Source organism: Mauremys reevesii, linkage group 2 (assembly GCF_016161935.1).
Source record: "Mauremys reevesii isolate NIE-2019 linkage group 2, ASM1616193v1, whole genome shotgun sequence".
NCBI lineage: Eukaryota > Metazoa > Chordata > Testudines > Geoemydidae > Mauremys > Mauremys reevesii.
The window spans coordinates 248,787,654-248,806,325 of NC_052624.1; the positions used below are offsets into that span (position 1 = coordinate 248,787,654).

Here is an 18,672-nt window from a genome sequence, read left to right on the forward strand (position 1 = left end):
GGAACTCAGCTCTTTTTAAAATGAATGGAGGAAGTACTGTTTGCCCCCAGGAACACTATGGACAATAGTAGTATGGACATTGCTACAATTATCCTGGGAGATTCAGCTTACCCTCTGATGTCCTGTGAATGTCTTCATTAACCCAGGCCATTGAGAAAGAAGGGAGGAACAGTTTAACTAGCACCTCATTAGTTGCAGAATGACAGAGTGTGCATTTAGCTTTCTGAAAGGGAGATGGCGCTATTTGTGGAATAGCTTGAAAGCAGCAGAAAACAAAAGTCCCAAAGACTGTAGCAGCCTATGGTATTTTGTACAATATTTGAGAGTGAGGGAGAAAGCATTATAGGTGCAGAGGAGGCTGAGGTGCAGAGACTTGTTCAGTGGTTTGAACAGCCAGCAAGGCACCCAATACAAAACACACACAGCCAGGGCAATATTGTCAGGGGTACCTATTGCTTTTATTTTGAGGCTCAGGCCTGAAACTGCAGCTGCATTTCCAGCTGTTAACTTCTACCCCCGCCCCCATCCCATGGGATTGCTCTGCAGTTCTGTGTTGTTTATGGGCAGAAGTGCAACACTGTGGCAATCCCTACTGTATCTTGCTTTTGACAGCATTTGTTTGTAAGCCCTTAAGAATTAGTGCAACCAATGATTTTCTGTGTAAAATGAACTGTCAACTCTCTATGAATGAAATTAAGAGTTTTAATTATTAAACAAAAATGCACAAACAAAAATGAAAAAACAGCTTTTAATTATGAAAAGAAACAACTACAAAGAACCTTTTCATTAAACTAGCTGTAAAATGAAACAGCAAAATCCAACAGTGCAGGGCAGGGCCCAACACAAGGAGTTGTGGGGGGAGCTCCTCATCACAGGCAAGCAGGTCTTAGCGCTGCCTTTTCTGGTTTGTCAGACTTCCGCGATGGACTGCTGTAGCTCAAAGTTATCAAGGGCAATAGAGGGCTCAAGAGAGCTGGGGATCCAGGTGCACTGTTCTTGGTGCCCCGAGCTGGGGGCTAGAGATGAATGGCCTCTGGGAGCAGTGTTCTGAGGGTACAGTGGGGAGCAGAAGTTGTTGCTCCCAGTAGTCCACATTGTCCAGAGGCTGCATAACATGGGTGGGTGCTGTTTTGCAGTAGTGCATTGCCTGCTGCCTTAACAGTAACATTTGCTGCAAAGGGGCATTTGGCTTTGTATTGCCTCCAAGAGTTGCCTCTGCATTCCCTTTTCTTTTTCTGTACTGTTTTGGGCCATGGCAATGCTGTTCCTGGAAACTGCAATGCTGTCCTGCACCAGTCTCCCTAAAAAGCTTATCAGATTCCTTCTCAGTCCTCAGATACTGCCTCTGCCGGTCCAGATTTTTCAAGTTAGGGGGGAGGGAGAGACTGTAATGAGGACTGTGGACATTTCATCATGAAACTTCTTGTTTTCTCCCCCTCAGGTTTGCCAGCCACTCAACCACAGATAAGGGCTCTGTCCTAGTGGGTCAGGCGAGTGCAAGTGTTGTAACTAATTTATTAAAAAGTGACAAGAAGTTTTGTTCATATTCTAGGAAGGGGAAGCTTTTAAAAAAAAAAATCTAGCTACCCAAGATTCTTTGCAGTCCTGGGGAAGCCTCAGAGATGGCAAGTGGCATGTGCACTGGCCTTAGGGCAAAGGGCAGACCAGCAAAATTCATTGTGACGTTAATCACCAAGATGATCCAGAAAGCCTTACTGCAGGAGTGCAAGGAAGTACTGAGCTATACCAGTGGGAAAGCTGTGCAGCTAGTCCTCATAATTAAGGCTACGATTTAATCATGGGTATTTTTAGTAAAAAAAAAGTCAGACAGGTCACAGGCAATAACCAAAAAATCATGGCCAGTGACCTGCCCATGACTTTTACTAAAAATATTCCTAACTAAATCTTACCTGCTTGGCGGAGAGGGGGGCAGTGCTCGAGTTGTGGGGGGTGGCCTCTGGCGCTGCTGCTGCTCCCAGACTGTTGCTCCAGAGCAGCGCCCAGGACCAGTTGCCTGGGGCTGCCAGACCAGCAGCCAGTGCAGCTCTGGAAGTCACAGAGGTCCTGGAAAGTCACGGACTCTGTGACTTCTGTGAAAGATTCACAGCCTTACTCATAATCTTCCAACAAGAAAAAATTCCCAGCCTTAGAGTTTGCTTTATCTCACCTGCAGACGCATTGAAAAAGAAGAGAATGATTTATTGGGTTCTGCAATGACTGCACTAAGCATTCATCGTTACCAGGAGAGCTGTACTCTTTACATAAGAATAGCCATGCTGGGTCAGACCATAGCCCATTATCCAGGCTTCTGATAGTGACTCATGACAGCTGCTTCAGAGGGAACAAACAGAACAGGGCAATTATTGAGTGATCCATCCCGTCGCCCAGGTCCAGCTTCCAGCAATCAGAGGCTATGGGATACCCAGATCATGGGGCTGTGTCCCTGACCATCTTGGCTAATAGCCATTGAGGGACCTAACCTCCATGAACTTATCTAATTCTTTTTTAACCCAATTATACTTTTGGCCTTCACAACGACTCTGGGCAAGGAATCCAGAGGTTGACTGTGTTATGCGAAATAGTATTTCCTTTTGTTTTAAACCTGCTGCCTATTAATTTCAGCCAGTGACCCCTAATTCTTGTGTAATGTAGAGAAAGTGAATAAGGAAGTGTCATTCACCCCTTCACACCAGTCAGGATTTTATAGACTTCTATCATATCCCCCCTTAGTCTCTTTTCCAAGATGAACAGTTCCAGTCTTTTTAATCTTGCCTCATATGGAAGCTGTTCCATATCCCAATCATTTTTTGGTGCCCTACTCTGTACTTTTTCCAATTCTAATACATCTTTTTGGAGATGGGGCACACAGAACAGCACACAGTATTCAAGGTGTGAGTGTACCATGGATTTATATAGCAGCATTATGATATTTTCTGTATTATCTATCCCTTACCTAGTAGTTCCTAACACTCCGTTGGCTTTGACTGCCGCTGCACACTCACAAGATGTTTTCAGAGAACTGTTCACAGTCACTTCAAGATCTCGGAGTGGTAACAGCTAAATTTAGACCCTATCATTTTGTATGTATAGTCAGGATTACTTTTTCCAATGTGCATTACTTTGCACTTATCAACACTGAATTTCATCTGCCATTTTATCAGAGGGGTAGCCGTGTTGGCCGCTTTTACAGATCCAGACTAAGAGTTCTGTGGCACCTTATAGACTAACAAATGTATTGGAGCATGAGCTTTTGTGGGTACGAAGTGGGTATTCACCCACGAAAGCTCATGCTCCAATACGTTTGTTAGTCTATAAAGGTGCCACAGAACTCTTTGCCACATCTGCCATTTTGTTGCCCGGTCACCCAGTTTTGTGACATCCTTTTGTAATTCTCTGCAGTCTGCTTTGGACTTCACTATCTTAAGCAATTTTGTATCATCTGCAAATTTGCAACCTCATTGTTTACCCCTTTTTCCAGATAATTTATGAATACACCTCTACCTCGATATAATGCGACCCGATATAACACAAATTCGGATATAACACGGTAAAGCAGTGCTCGGGAGGGGGCTGCGCACTCCAGTGGATCAAAGCAAGTTCGATAAAACGCGGTTTCACCTAGAACATGGTAAGATTTTTTGGCTCCCGAAGACAGCGTTATATCGAGGTAGAGGTGTACGTTAAATAGCAATGGTCCCAGTACAGAGCCCCACCTATTTACTTCTCTCCACTATGACAACTGACCATTTATTCCTATCCTTTATTTCCTATTTTTAAAATAGCTACTGATCCATGACTGAACATTCTCTTATCCCATAACTGTTTAATTTGGTTAATAGCCTTTGACAAGGTCCCTCAAAGACTTTCTGAAAGTCCAAGTACACTATGTCGATTGAATCTCCCTTGTCCACACGTTTGTTGATTGCACCACTCCCAACGAATTCTAATAGTATATAGGTATATCATAATAGGTATGATTTCCTTTTTAAAAAGCCACGTTGACTCTATCCTAACAAATCACATTCACCTACATGTTTGATAACTCTGTTCTTTATTATAGTTTCAACCAACTATTACTGAAGTTCGGCTTACTGGCCTGTAATAGCCAGGACTGCCTCTGGAGCTTTAAAATAAATAAATGTGTTACAATAGCTTTGTGTCAGTCACCTGGTTTAGAGGCTGATTTAAGTGATAGGTTACATACCCCAGCTGTTTGATATGAAACTTCATATCTGAGTTCCTTCAGAACTCTTGGGTGAATCCCATCTGGTCCTGGTGACTTAATACTGTTTAATTTATCAATTTGTTCCAAAAACCTCTATTGGCACCTCAATCTGAGAGAGTTCCTCAGATTTGTCACCTTAAAAAAAAAAAAAAAAAAAAAAAGGTGGTTCAGGTCTGGAAATCTCCCTCACATGACCTGCAATCAAGACAGATACAAAGAACACATTTAGGGCTTGTCTATGCTGGCACTTTGCAGCGCTGCAACTTTCTCTCTCGGGGGTGTGAAAAAACACACCCCGAGCGCTGGGAGCTATTCCCAGCACTATGCTATGACTACACAGGCCACATTAAAGCGATGCCGCAGCATCGCTTTAACGTTGCCAGTGAAGACATGCCCTGAGTTCCTCCATAAAAAGCTTTGTCTTCTTGGAGTGTTCCTTTAGCACCACGGTCCATAGATTGTTTGGCAGGCTTCCTACTTCTGATGTACTTTAAAAAAATTGCTGTTAGTTTGCGTGTCTTTTCCTAGTTGCTCTTCAAATTCTTTTTTGGCAGGAGAACATCCAACTGAAGCAGAGGGAAATGATCCCATAGTTGGGAAACCTCCTTCGCACGGAGGATACCTCTCCAGGGGAGGGAACTCCAGTTATTAGGAAGACTGATATTAGTAATGGATGATTCAGTCATTAGAAACATAGATAGATGGGTTTGCAATGTGTTGGGGAGGGGGGAGGCATAAATGGACAGCATGGAATAGAAAGGGAGGCTCAGAAAGTTTGCTCAGAACAGAAGCTAGCATGGCAGTATAGTATAACAAGCCAGTTAAAATAAATACACACTGACGTTCCCTCTATAGGATCAGCCTCCTCAGTCCCTACCTGGGTATAAATTTCGGCAAAAGACACCCTAGATACCTCCCATCAAACATGGGAGCGAGTCCATATACTGACAAATCTGTTTTTAATAGAGCCTAGCTGGTGGAAGAACATCCACATTTAGTACTACCCAAACATCACTGCAACACTGAATATGTTAGTACAGTTATATAGAAGAAGATTTACCACAGTTAAACGATACATATTTATATATCTCAAACTGTGTGTATATATCTGTATGTGTATACACACACACACACACAGTTTGACAAGGTAGTTAATGGCCAGAAAAGGCTAGACTGATTAAAGAAACATCACCTTATTGCCATTCAGTGATCATGCGGTAAAGAGATTTTACAAAATTAATAGCAGATATCTGCTACTGGTACCAGAGAAAAAGTAACAGAAGAGTAAATCAAAAGGCAGCTATACCAGAATTCCATTAATTGATCTTTTTATGAATTATGGAAAAGTGACTGCGTGAGACCTGGACATACCTATAGACCAGTGGTTCTCAACCTGTGGCCTGTGGGCCACTTGTGACCCAGTCAGCACACACTTGCAGCCCATGTACATCCTCAGGGCCATGCAGGTAGTATTGGATGTGGCCCACAACACACACAACATGTTGAGAACCACTGCTAGAGACATTTTGCTTTGTAGCAGAACCAGAAGACATCTAAAAACAATGACTGAGACCCATTTATACTGTAATATTAAAATATAAGATAAATTGACTGGTCTAATTTACTAGAAGTGGGCAAATAGTGCGTGGAGTGTTTAAGCCATGTGAACTACAAAAGAATTTTGTATTTCACACAGAAATACCCAAAGAAAGTTTTCAGAAAGAAGTTGGCTATTATCTATCTGATCACTTATATGCCCAGACATGTTAACAGTGAAAGTTTTGAGTAGAATTCTGCCTTCATTTGTACACTGTGCAATCCCAGTAAAGTCAGTGGGGTTGTACGGAATGTGAGAACAGAATTAGTCCCTTTATATTTGCATAAACAGATATCCCACTACCAAATATGACTTTGAGTACAATAATAGTAAAGCCCACAAATTCTGTTGCTCTATATGTGTCTTCATATGTTACAATGATTTGTAGCAGAGTTGTTAGGCTAAGTTCATTTTAATAAATGACAAGTGACCCTCAAAAAAAAGTTAAGAGAAAGCAACTTGTCCTCTCACAGAATAGTTATGGATTTTTGAATGTTCATAGACCCATAAAAACTGCTTATTTTAAAAATGTAAGACGGAAGACAAGCATATGTATGGGAATTACACATAGTTCACGTTGGGAAAGAATCATTCCTGGCTTATTATGTTTTTTAAACTTAAGTTTATTTACAGACAAGTTTAAGTCATCTCAATTTAAAAAAAAAAAAAAAAGCTGAGTCAGAATTTTATGGCTGCTGATCACATTCATTTGAAATGGGGAGGAATAATTTAAAGTGGATGCCAGGGCACTTTTTCCTTCTACTACTGTTAAAATTAACATAATTGAAAGATTAAAGTGTGTAAAAAAAATAAAAATAAAGAAAACCACTTACTGTAGAACCACTAAACAAAGATTCTCAGGCAGATTCAGAGGCAAATATAGTGGCTGGGACTATTTACAGTCACTTTTTAAAACAAATTACTTGATTTCAAATGTGATAGTGTCCTTTTAAGTAAAGAGGGAGGAAAGTATCAAGTTAAGCTTCACAGGAAGATGTAGGAAACATTGTTGAAAGTGCAGATAGAAAACTGCAACTCACAACTATTATAAAAATAGTTCACTGAAAAGAAATTAAAGTAAATATACCAAAAAAATTAAAAGAAATATCCTTGGACTCCTTAATACCTGCTTTTTCATTATGAATGTTCAGTTTCCTGCTCTTAAGACCACTTCTCCTTTTCTTGTTTAAGTTCTTACCCATCACACCCTGCCCCAAGTTCCCACAAAAAAGCTATAGTGGTCTAGTATGTCTACTGGACTGCGTCATATGCTGCTCTCTGAAGGACTCAGGTTTGAGAAATAAGAGTGTTACAACGCAGTTTTACTGTAAAGTTTCCTTGGATTCTTTCAGACCCTCGAGGACCATGGTTTGTTTCTCCACAAAGCAAAGGGAGGGAGGGGATGGACTCTCCAAACATCTTAGACATCCATGGAGCTCCAGAACATTAACTCGAAGACCCCGCTATCTTTGAACTAATTCCAAGTCTTCCACACATCCCCCTGGCAATATGTCCCTCTCAGCAGCTGCCCCTACAGGCAAGAATACATGCATGCGCTCACGCACACCCCGGTACCCACACAAGTGTAGTGATTAGAATCTATTTATGTTATTAGACTTATGCCACCATCCTCGCAAATCACCATGGCATCAAAGAATCTCTGAAAGTATTACAAAAGCAAAAATAGTCATTCTGGTTCTTCCCAGCCAATAGGAGAAATAGGTTGATTAGACTGGAGGATGAGAGCAAGAAGAGTCTGACACTTCAGATTACCTTTTTTTGGGTCTCTCTATACAGCAGCTAAGAGACTGTTTCCCAGCATGGATAGACAGACACACACTAGCACACTAAAGCTAGTAGTGGGACCATGGCAGCACAGACAGTGACTTGGGCTATTTAAAGCCAAAACTCATTTCCCATTAAAATCCTGAATTTTCAGACCTCTTCTCCCACTAAAGAAACAAATCTATGCACCCCTAATTTAGACCACATTCTCAGCCAAAAGGTGAATTTTTTTCTCCCTGGGAAATTTAAGGGGGGGAGGGGGAGAAATGTCAGAAAACTCCCTACAAGTTTCGCTACTGACGTTTTGACTCATCATGACTCTGAATCAGTAAGGTACTGAAGCACATGAGAAGTCCCCCTAAAGTCAATGGTGCTACTCATATGCTTAAAGTTAAGTACATGCTCGAGTACCGTGCTGGCTCAGGGCCTAAATCTCCAAAATGGTTTGGTCTACAATCTTAAATGTAAGGTGCTTCACTACCTATGGATTAGAAGCACTGCATAAGAAGTATTTTATGATGATGCGGACAGGAAAATTTCAGGAGAGTGGTTTTGTTTGGACAGAGGATCAGTTGGATGCAAAATGGTATTGCCTTTGCAGATCAGAAGGCTGGGAATGCTAGTTTCATCCACAAAAGTGGTTTCATGTCTACAGCGAGCAAATAGGTCAGACCTCTTGTTCTGTTTCACCAAGTTTCACCAATTCTCACAATTTTAAGTCACAAGTCTTGAAATATATGGTATCTTCTGTATAATTCCACTTCCTGAAGTTATGTAAATACGGGAGAACCTCAGCCCCCATGTGAGAGCAAATAAAGTGTCTTGCTCTCTTGGTAGCAGAGAAAGAACCTCAAAAATGTGGCACAAGTGTATCTTAAAAGTTCAGAAACCAGAAGATTTAAAAAAAAAAAAAGTGTGACAAGCCTACTTTAAAAGTCTTATAATTCTGCCAATTTTAAGAATTTTGAATGCTTGGGGATGGTAGTACCACTTCCTCCTGCCTCCATAACACTGGGAAAGTCACTTGCGCTAAAGCTGTAAGAAGTGTACACTAATTTTGGGTGCCTCTGTTTAGGTGCCAAACTTGAGACAACTAAAGCTTGATTTTCACAGATGCTGAGCATCCTGTGACACCCACTGAAATCAGGCCTTAGGTATCCCAAATTGAGGACCAATGATTGAGGCACAGTTAGTGAAAGTTTTGGTCTTAGTCACTTTGCTTGTTTATCCATTTATAAGTCAGGGACAGACACCTACTGCACAGAAGTGTGAACTATGAGATTTAGGGTCTGAGCCTGCAACCTGAGTAAACAAAATTCCCACTGAAGTCAGTGGAAGTACAGTCTAAGACTGCAAATTTTGGGCTTTACTTTGTTAGTACTTGTAAAATGCTATGAGGTTCTGGAAGGGCTATAGAAATACAAGGTTTTATTTATTTTTTTTAAATAGATACTATTCATTTCATCTGGGAAAAACAGAATATAAATTCTCAATGGATTAATTTTAGATTGTGCAATTGTATCAGTATTTGACAGACTTGATGAACCAATGTAGCTGTATTTCTAGTATAGGAAATAGATTGTCAATGACGTAGCAATAGGTTCCAAACAATGAGTAAATAGTGAGCAAAATCCCAAACCAAAAGTCTTAAAGAATTTGGTATTAGATTTAATATATGCCAGTTAAAACAAAAAGCACATGCACCTGCCAAAAAAAACTCATCAAGTTGTCATTAATATATACATCTTTTGTTTTAAAATATTTATGATTTTACAGAAGAAAGAAAAGTTGCCATGCTGGATCAAAACAGAATCATCTAGTTCTGTAACCTTCTCTCACACAGTAACCTGGTAACAGATGCTTCAGAGGAAAGATACAAGAAAGCTGGCAATCAGCAGTCATAGGATAACCTGCTCCCAAAGAAAGTTTCTTCCTAACCCCCCACCCAATCAGTTTGGCTGGGTATTTGCCCTGAAGCATAATGGTTCATATAAGTTAATATATGCAGTGTTGATAACTCTCAAAGCTGTATTGCTATGCTTGTGATATTTAGGCCTGATCAACAGATTTTGTACAGTTGTAATATATGGAGATATACCTATCCCATAGAACTGGAGGGGACCCTGAAAGGTCATTGAGTCCAGCCCCCTTCACTAGCAGGACCAAATACTGTTTTTGCCCCAGATCCCAAAGTGGCCCCCTCAAGGATTGAACTCACAACCCTGGGTTTAGCAGGCCAATGCTCAAATCACTGAGCTATCCCTCCCCCTATAGCTACTTCTGTTAAACAAAATACAACCACCTCTAACTGAAATAGGTATACTTGTATAGTATTATTCCCCATCCTCCACTCATCAATAAGCTATAGCGGTATAAGCACTTTATATCACCATCACTGCATCCACACTAGGGTGGGGCTATACTGTATTAACTATACCAACACAGGTAAGGCAGTATAACAATTTTTGTGATTAGACAGGGCCTTGGTGTTTTACGTAAAGCAACAACTCCTGGAATCAAGTTTCTAGTCTTTGTGGTTGTGCAGAAAAGCCTAAAGACATGAATCCTAAAGGTTCAAAATCCAAAATATATTTAATCATCAGGATATGGGGGGGACCTAACTCATGATTTTTGAGCATTTGGGGTTCAGTACTGCAACAGTAAGGGTTTTTTGTTTAAAGTTTCTAATTTTGGATGTTCCTGATTTATTTGACTAAATCTCTCTAATTATGAGATGAGGCTATTTTAACAGTGCTTTTCAGATAAAAGCTCCAGCCAAATAGTTTGGATGAGGTCCATAGCTTTTATTATTGTACTGTTACAGTCTAATAAAAATTCTGGATAATACATTAGCTGCAATTAGCTTCAGATGCTTACAAAAATAGTTTACAAAAAGCTTTTCTCCAGAAGAACCACAATTAAAATGGAGTGGTGATAATATAATCATGATTTATCAATTCCCTGTACTCCAAAACAATTAAGTATCCTAAAGCTATATTTCACTGCCAGCAGCTTTTATTTAGTATTATTGACTGCTGTTGGTAGCCAACAGAACATTCACATATTCTTCTGGCTTCTGCTATGTCTTAGATTTGGGCAACTTTTTTTAAAATGAGATTTTTAAAAGGTAGCATTGAAAAACAGGATCCTTCAAATGTAAGAGCAACATACTTTACCAATATAGTCCCTAAATCAAGGGTTCTCAAACTGGGAGACGGGACCCCTCAGGGGGTCACAAGATTATTACATAGGAGGTCACGAACTGTCAGCCTCCACCCCAAACCCCGCTTTGCATCCACATTTACAATGGTGTTAAATATATTTTTAAAAGTGTTTTTAATTTATTGGGGGGGGGGTCACACTCAGAGGCTTGCTATGTGAAAGGGGTCACCAGTACAGAAGTTTGAGAACTACTGCCTTAAATGCTGCACTGTGATACATGCCCAGAGCCCAACTAAAGTTAGTGGTGATCCACCCGTCACATTACATGGCAAGATTGGAGACACAGGCAGAGTACTGGACAACTTGTATGCCATATGGATTTAAGTTATTACAGCAAAAAAAATTGTTATTTCAGGTCACTAATAATCTGGTATAAATGCTATATGTAGTAGTATTATGAAATGATGTCTATATACCCTTCTCTTTCCCCTTCCTTCATTTTAGGTATATTTTGGAGGGGCAGGGGGAAAGAGCAGGAAGACTTTCCTTCCCTTTGACCTGCAAAAATCTAATGGCTAAACTCAGAAAGATAAGTTCAACTAGAAGACTTTACTGTTAGTAACAAGGCCCCTGCCATACCTATTTAAGAAGGGGAAGAGTATAGGGCAGGGATGGGCAAACTTTTTGGCCTGAGGGCCACGTTGGGGTTGCAAAACCGTATGGAGGGCCAGGTAGGGAAGGCTGTGCCTCCCCAAACAGCTCCCTCCCACTTCCTGCCCCGACTGCCCCCCTCAGAACCTCAGACCCATCCAACCCCCCCTGCTCCTTGTCCCCTAACCACCCCCTCCCCAGGACCTCACCCCCTATCCACACACCTGCCCCCTGACAGGCCCCCCCAGGACGCCACGCCTATCCAACTGCCCTTGTTCCCATCCCCTGACCCCTATCCATGCCCTACCCCCCAGGGCACTACACCTATCCAACCCCTTCTGTTCCCCATCCCCTGACCGCTTCCCCCACCCCAGAACCTCCACCCCATCCAACTGCCCTCTGTACCCTGACTGTCCCCTGGGACCGCCACTCCTTATCTAACCACCCCCCATGCTGCTCAGAGCAGCATTTCTGGCAGCTGTGCCGCCAGGCCGGAGCTAAACACACTGCTGCTCTGCTCAGCAGGAGCTTGCAGCCCCGCTGCCCAAAGCGCTGCCCGTGCAGCGACATAGCTGTGGGGGAGGGGCTGGGGGCTAGTCTCCCTGGCCGAGAGCTCAAGGGCCGGATGTGGCCCATGGGCCATAGTTTGCCCACCTCTGGTATAGAGGCTCTCTTATGCAGCTATGCAACCTCACCCTCAAACACATCATTTCCTAATTTCCTCACATGGGGGGGGGGGGGGAAGACGGAGAAGGGATCTTTCTTAAAGTTATTTTAAGGTTGGGCACATATGTCAATTTCTCACTCCGAATTAGTTTGAAAAATATAGAGTTTAAGGCTAGAAGGAACCATTGACCAGAGTTTCTCAAATGTCATTGCACCACGACCCTCTTCTGACAACAAAAATTACTACATGACCCCGGGAAGGGGTACCAAAGCCCAAGCCCCACTGTTCCAGGCAGGGGGCCAAAACCAAAGCTCAGGCCCCGCTGCCCTGTGGGGCACCAAAGCTCGAGGACTTCAGCCCTGGATGGTGGGGCTCAGACTTTGGTTTCAGCCAAAAGCCCCAGCAAGTCTAATGCCAACTCTGGCAACCCCATTAAAATGGGGTTGCTACCCACTTTAGAATCCTAACCCGCAGTTTGAGAACTGCTGCATTAGACCCTGTAGTCTGAACACCTATATCTCTCAGATTTAGTTTCATCCTGTCAGCCCTCTGTTGAGCCCAATAAGGGTTTGTCTACACTTGGAAATTTAGCTATTCTGGAATAATATGCCTTTTCTGATTTAACTTAATCCATTAGTTAAAATATACAAGGCCCAAAACTTAGAAAAGAGCAGATTTGATTTAGAAGTAATCAAGATAAAAAACATGGAATCCCCAATGTCATTTATAGTCAAGTTCAGACTAGAACTACATTCAAAGATTCAAACGAGGTGTGTTACAGTCTTCTCATCATCCCCAAAACTAGTTCTAGAGACAGAAGAGCAAGATGTTATGATTTCCCTCCTGGATTAGTTTTGATGTTGGGTATTTTTATGCTCTCCTCCCCCACCCCTCCACTCATAGGGAATAAACTAAGTGTGTAAGAAGCAAAGGTTAATTCCTCAGCTGGGGTAAGAATAATTTTAAGGCAGGGGAGGGGGGAGGATTTTACCAGTTGTCCAGTCCCATCCACCCCCATGGAATTAGTGCTAAATTGTGCAAGCACATGTCAGTCTTCATATCTACACTAACATGGGATGAATGTTAAGGGTCAAAGGATTAATGTGTGTGTTACAATCTCTCCCCCTGTGGTGGAGGGTTAGTGCCAAGGCTGCGGGAGAGGGAGGACCAGGGTCTCTCCCCTCTCCCATGGTGGGGGAGGAGGATTAGTGGTAAGGGTGGGCAGGAGGATCAGTCTCTCTCCTCTACCCCATAGAGGGTGCAAAGGCGGGGGGGGGGACCAGGGTCTCTCCCCTCCCCCATGGGGGGGGGGGGGGTTACTGCCAAGGCTTGGGGGAGGGAATCAATGTCTCTTCCCGTGGCCCTAAGTGGGGGAGAGAAGGGGGATACCAGCAGCCCGGGGGGAGGGCGGGGCCGCCCGTAGCCCCGGTGGTGCCTAGCGAGGCCTACCCCCAGCTCCTGCCCCCACCCACCAGACCACGCTGCCAGCTGATCCCATTGCCAAGGCAGGGAGGGGACTCGGTACCTTCTCGGTGCTGCCTGCTCCATGCTGCTGCTGCTGCTGCTGCTGTTGGGTGGCGGCGCACTGAGCCGTCAGCCGCGACGCGAGTGTCGCCTGACAGGACCCCGCCGGCCCCCCTAACTCCACACAACTTTCCGGCAACTCTGGGACTGGCCCTTTAAATGCGATTCGCCCCCTCCCCACTGGGGTCGGACGCCGGACTCTCACACAAACGCCACCAACTCCTACCCTGCTAGCTGCCCCAGACCTGCCCCTTTCATTGGCTACAGGCGGCACAAAGACAAACACTGATTGGATGCTAATCAAGTCACTCAGCAACTTAGAAAGCGGAAGAAAAGTCCCTCAGCGCGCACTGAAGCGGCTTGGGGAGGGCTGCTGGTGTCCTGGGAAGAGCGAGCGGACTTGCGTAGGGAGGAGGTGGGGGAACAATGGAGTGCGCGGCGCGGCGGGCGTAGGACTGTTCGTTCCCAGCATGCACCGCTCCTCCCGGTTACCAGCTGTCGAGCGGGGCGTGCTGGGATATGTAGTCTCCAGCGGCAACAGCAACGGGGGGGCGAGGGATCCGCCCGCGTGATTGCCGCGGGCACGGACAGCCCTGTGTCGGGGCCCCTCGGCCACCCCCTTTCACCTCCGTGGGTGGAGAAGTGACACTGCCGGACACCTACAGGGTTTGTTGGCGCGTGGCTTGGCAGAGCTCAATTTGGGTAGATCGAGATAAAGCTGCGCTGCCCCAGAGATGCCCCGGGCTCGCTGTCCTTCCGAGCGAGCTTTACAGCCCCGACCAGGGAGAGTCAAGGCTGAAGAGTGAGACGTGCCGGGTGGTGTGTTTTTAGGTCATTGCCAAAAACAGGGACGCTCATCTTCGGTCCTTGGGTACAATAGTCTAGGTTTTTAATCCACGCAACACCTAATAGTTTCATTTAAAATGTACGCTGTTTAATAGGAGATTTAAGCGTTTCCCAGGCACTAATTCATACTAAAGTCTAGTCCACGTGAGTGTTCTGTAGGCAGTACAAACCAGTGGATGGTAATATAAACAATTATTTGCTGAAACCTGGATGGTTGGAGATTCCTGAGGAAGATTCCAGAGGAGAGTCCAGTTCATAAGAAAAAAGAAAACTTAACAATACGACAATGTTTATTTTGCATGTCACCTTGTCATAGTGATTGATCATCCATTTTGAAAAACACTTTACAGTACAAAGTATCAAAGGGGCAGCTGTGTTCGTCTGTATTCACAAAAACAACTGGGAATCCGGTGGCACCTTAAAGACTAACAGATTTATGTGGGCATAAACTTTTGTGGGTAAAACCCCACTTTGCCCAAATAAATCTGTTAGTCTTTAAGGTGCCACCGGACTCCACTCTGTAGTACAAATATTATTTGGTTTGTATATTATTTCTCATATTACATTTACAAGCTAAAGTAATCAGATTCCAAAATAAATTAAGTTAAAACACAAACAATGCATTCAATGAATGTAAAAAAAGTAATTGAATTTAACTGAATTAATTTGAAGATAAACCATAGATCGGGGTAGATAACCTATGGCACAGGTGCCGAAGGCTGCACCCAAGCTGATTTTCAGTGGCACTCACACTGCCCGGGTCCTGGCCACCAGTCCAGGGAGCTCTGCATTTTAATTTAATTTTAAATGAAGCTTCTTAAACATTTAAAAAACCTTATTTACTTTACATACAACAATAGTTTAGTTATATATTATAGACTTATAGAAAGAGACCTTCCTAAAACGCTAAAATGCATTACTGGCACATGAAACCTTAAATTACATGAATAAATGAAGATTCGGCACACCACTTCTGAAAGGTTGCCGACCCCACCATAGATAAAAAAATTCAGATTCCACATTTCTTTTAATATGTAATTTAGTTTCAGATTTTATTCATGTGCTTTATTATATTGCCATGCAGCCCCCTTTGCTTTTCTTATAATTTCTTTTGGTGGCTCTAACTTGAAACATGGCTCAGGATTTGCCAGCTTCACTTGTGAAAAAAAACAGGGGACAGTGTCCCATCTAGTCCAAGGTTTGGTCTGAATGGTGTCTTAATTTTTTTTTTAAAAGACTGAACACCTTCTCCTGCATTTGAGTGAGGGTAAAACTAAGATAAGCTTGGCAACCCTGCACTGTAATGGGAACTTGAGAAAACCACTAGGGCTTTTGACACTGCTAAGATATACCCACAATGTCCATCTTGTATTGCACAGTATTGTTATCTGTGTCAGTTTGTAGTGCTGCCTCCTCTCATACACACTGAAGAATATCTGATTTCTGCATCAAATGGTAATCAACAAACTCCTCTTACAGCTTCTCTATCTCAGGTAACCTGCTCAATGACAGAGATTCCATAACCTCCGTAGGCAATTTATTCCAGTGCTTAACTACCCTGACAGCTAGGAAGTTTTTTCCTGATGTCCAACCTAAACACCCTTTGCCAAAACTTAAGCCCATTGTTTTTTGTCCTATCCTCAGAGGTTAACAATTTTTCTCCCATACTGGAAAACTGTTATATCCACGCTCAGTCTTCTCTTCTCCAGACTAAACAAACCCATTTATTTCAATCTTTCCTCATAGGTCATGCTTTCCAGACTTATAATCTTTTTTGTTGCTCTCCTCTGGACTTTCTCCAATTTCTTCACATCTTTCCTCAAATGCGGCACCCAGAACTGGACACAATACTCTAGTTCAGGGGTCAGCAACCTACGGCACGCGTGCCAAACACGGCACGCAAGTTGATTGAGTGGCACGCTGCTGCCTGCCGCAGTCCCAGCTCCCAGCCCCACTCAGCCCCCACACCCACCGCTCTCCCCTGCGGGGGCAGGAGGCAGAAGCTTGGTCCTGTGGCAGCCAAGCTTCCCCCCTCCCCCACTTCTTCCCCCAGTGTGCTGCTTTCCTGCCCCTCCTCCTCTCCTTCCCTGCGCCGATCAGCTGATGGCCCTTGTGAGGGGGGAAAGTGGCAGCATGCTCGCTGCTCCATAGAGGAGGCAGAGAAGAGGTAGGAATGGGGCCTTGGGGAAGGGGGTGGAACAGGGCATATCCCTTCCAGCCCCCTGCCATGAGCCGCTCAGGGCAGGGAGCTGGAAGCACCCCTATGAGCCGAGCACCCCAGCCCTCTGCCCTGACCCCTGAACCCCCCCATCCCTCTGCCCTGACCCCTGAACCCCACACACCCCCATCCCTCTGCCCTGACCCTTGAACCCCCCACACACCCCAGCCTTCTGCCCTACACCCCCCACCCCTCTGCCCTGACCCCTGAACCCACACACACCCAGCCCTCTGCCCTGACCCCTGAAGCCCCCTACACACCCAGCTTTCTGCCCTACACCCCTCCCCACTCCTACTGCCTTCTGCCCTGACCCCAAACCCCCCCACACACCCAGCCGTCTGCTTCTCCATCTAGGTTATATTTCCCTAGTTTGTTTATGAAACGGTCATGTGAGACAGTATCAAAAGCCTTACTAAAATCAAGATACCATATCTACTGCTTCCCTCCTTAACAAGCCTTGTGGATCCTTGTCAAAGAAAGCTATTAGGTTGGTTTGACACAATTTGTTCTTGATAAGGAACAGTTAACATAGATTTATCACCTTCTAGGTGCTTGCAAATTGATTGCTTAATTATCTGCTCCATTATCTTTCTGGGTACAGATGTTAAGATGACTGGTCTGTACTTTCCCTTTTGATAGATGGGGCAAATATAGGGCCCTTTTCCAGTCCTCTGGAATCGCTCCTGTTTTCCATGACTTTTTGAAGATAATCACTCAGATTTCTCCTCAGTCAGCTCCCTGAGTAGTCTAGGATATATTCATGCCACATTAAATATTTCCACATTTAAAAAAATAAGGAAATCCAAAAATCATTGCTATACCTATACAAACTAATACTTACTCCTGATGGAATTCTGCACCAAAAAAATAAAAATTCAGTGCCAAAAAAAATTGCACACAATACTTTAAAATTCTGCAAATTTTATTTGTCAAATAAATGTGGAGGCTCCAACATGGCAGTGAGGAGCACAGGCCACCGGCTGCACAGAGGTAGGAGATCACCCTGGAACTCCTCCCCCACTCATGACACAGGTAATTTTTCTGCATGATATTACTGATCACCTGAATTCCCTCAACTTGCAGCTCCAAGGCGTGTTGTGTATCTGTTTGAAAAAGTGTGCGTCTTTCAGAGGAATCTGGAAATCTTTCAGACAGACTTAACAGGAAAGAAGTTGCACTTTCCCACATTGCATGTTGTTGTTACAAATTAAACCAATGAAAATGATGCAAGAATTCCTAAACAATCTGATTGAAAGTTTTAAAATGTGATTTGAGAATTTTAAAATTCTAAAGGATTTGCTTTTATTTGTTTGTAATCCATTTGTTGTCTCTGCCAATAGGCTTTGTCCTTCTGAAGCAAAGAACATTCTTGATTCAACTGATGAAGGTGCCTTTCAATTAGAAATTTTAAGGCTCCAGAGCTCAGATGACTTGAAGACAAAATTGAGAGAAGTAGGACTTTGTGATTTCTGGACTCAATATGCTGACCAGTTTCAGAATAGCCACTATCTATCTATCTTTTAATAATGTTTGGATCAACATACCTCTGCAAATCTGAGTTTTCTACCATAAACATTATTTAAAAAACCAACACTGCAATTATCTGGCAGATTAGCATCTTCACCAGTGCATGCCCCTTGCCCTGACCTCCTACAAACCTCTCTTCACAAAGTTTGCCAGAGATCATTGATACCACTTCTCCAATTAGAGATTGCCACAAACACAGGTAATAATTGTGATCTATAATCTTTGTTAAAATATAGGAACATTAATACTTATGTTGCAGTCAAGGTCTTTTGTTCCAAATGCTCTTCCCCTTTCTCACCTGCCAAAACCTCCAGCTTTCCCTAGAGAGTTTCTAAAATTTAGTTATGCATTCTCAATGCAAATGAAGGGACAACAAATTGAATTCAATGTCAAAAATAGATACAAAGAATAGTATGCTACATGATCAATTATTAATTTTCATAGTCACTTACCTAAACGTCAGTAATTTT

The 18,672-nt window shown here is 43.3% G+C and overlaps 2 protein-coding genes across 12 annotated transcripts in view; one reads left to right on the top strand and one right to left on the bottom strand.

Annotated features, from left to right (window-relative positions):
- The window catches only part of STK3 (serine/threonine kinase 3), a 269,092-nt gene extending 255,028 nt beyond the window's left edge, over window positions 1-14,064 (bottom strand). For 2 of the 3 annotated variants that reach the window (XM_039524229.1, XM_039524230.1), the window contains exon 1: window positions 13,613-14,062. In XM_039524229.1, the coding sequence (XP_039380163.1) occupies window positions 13,613-13,635 (23 nt within the window). In that variant the 5' untranslated portion in view covers window positions 13,636-14,062. Of the gene's footprint in view, window positions 1-13,612 lie in introns of all 3 variants that reach the window. The other variant, XM_039524231.1, reaches the window with a different exon arrangement.
- A 30-nt stretch (window positions 14,065-14,094) lies between these two features.
- Window positions 14,095-18,672, top strand: part of OSR2 (odd-skipped related transciption factor 2) — a 44,003-nt gene continuing 39,425 nt past the window's right edge. For 4 of the 9 annotated variants that reach the window (XM_039524232.1, XM_039524239.1, XM_039524236.1 and 1 more), the window contains exons 1-3: window positions 14,095-14,430; window positions 15,855-15,950; window positions 18,016-18,401. The gene's annotated coding sequence lies outside the window, so the exon portion shown is untranslated. Of the gene's footprint in view, window positions 14,483-15,854; window positions 15,951-18,015; window positions 18,402-18,672 lie in introns of all 9 variants that reach the window. The other 5 variants (XM_039524234.1, XM_039524233.1, XM_039524240.1 and 2 more) reach the window with 5 other exon arrangements.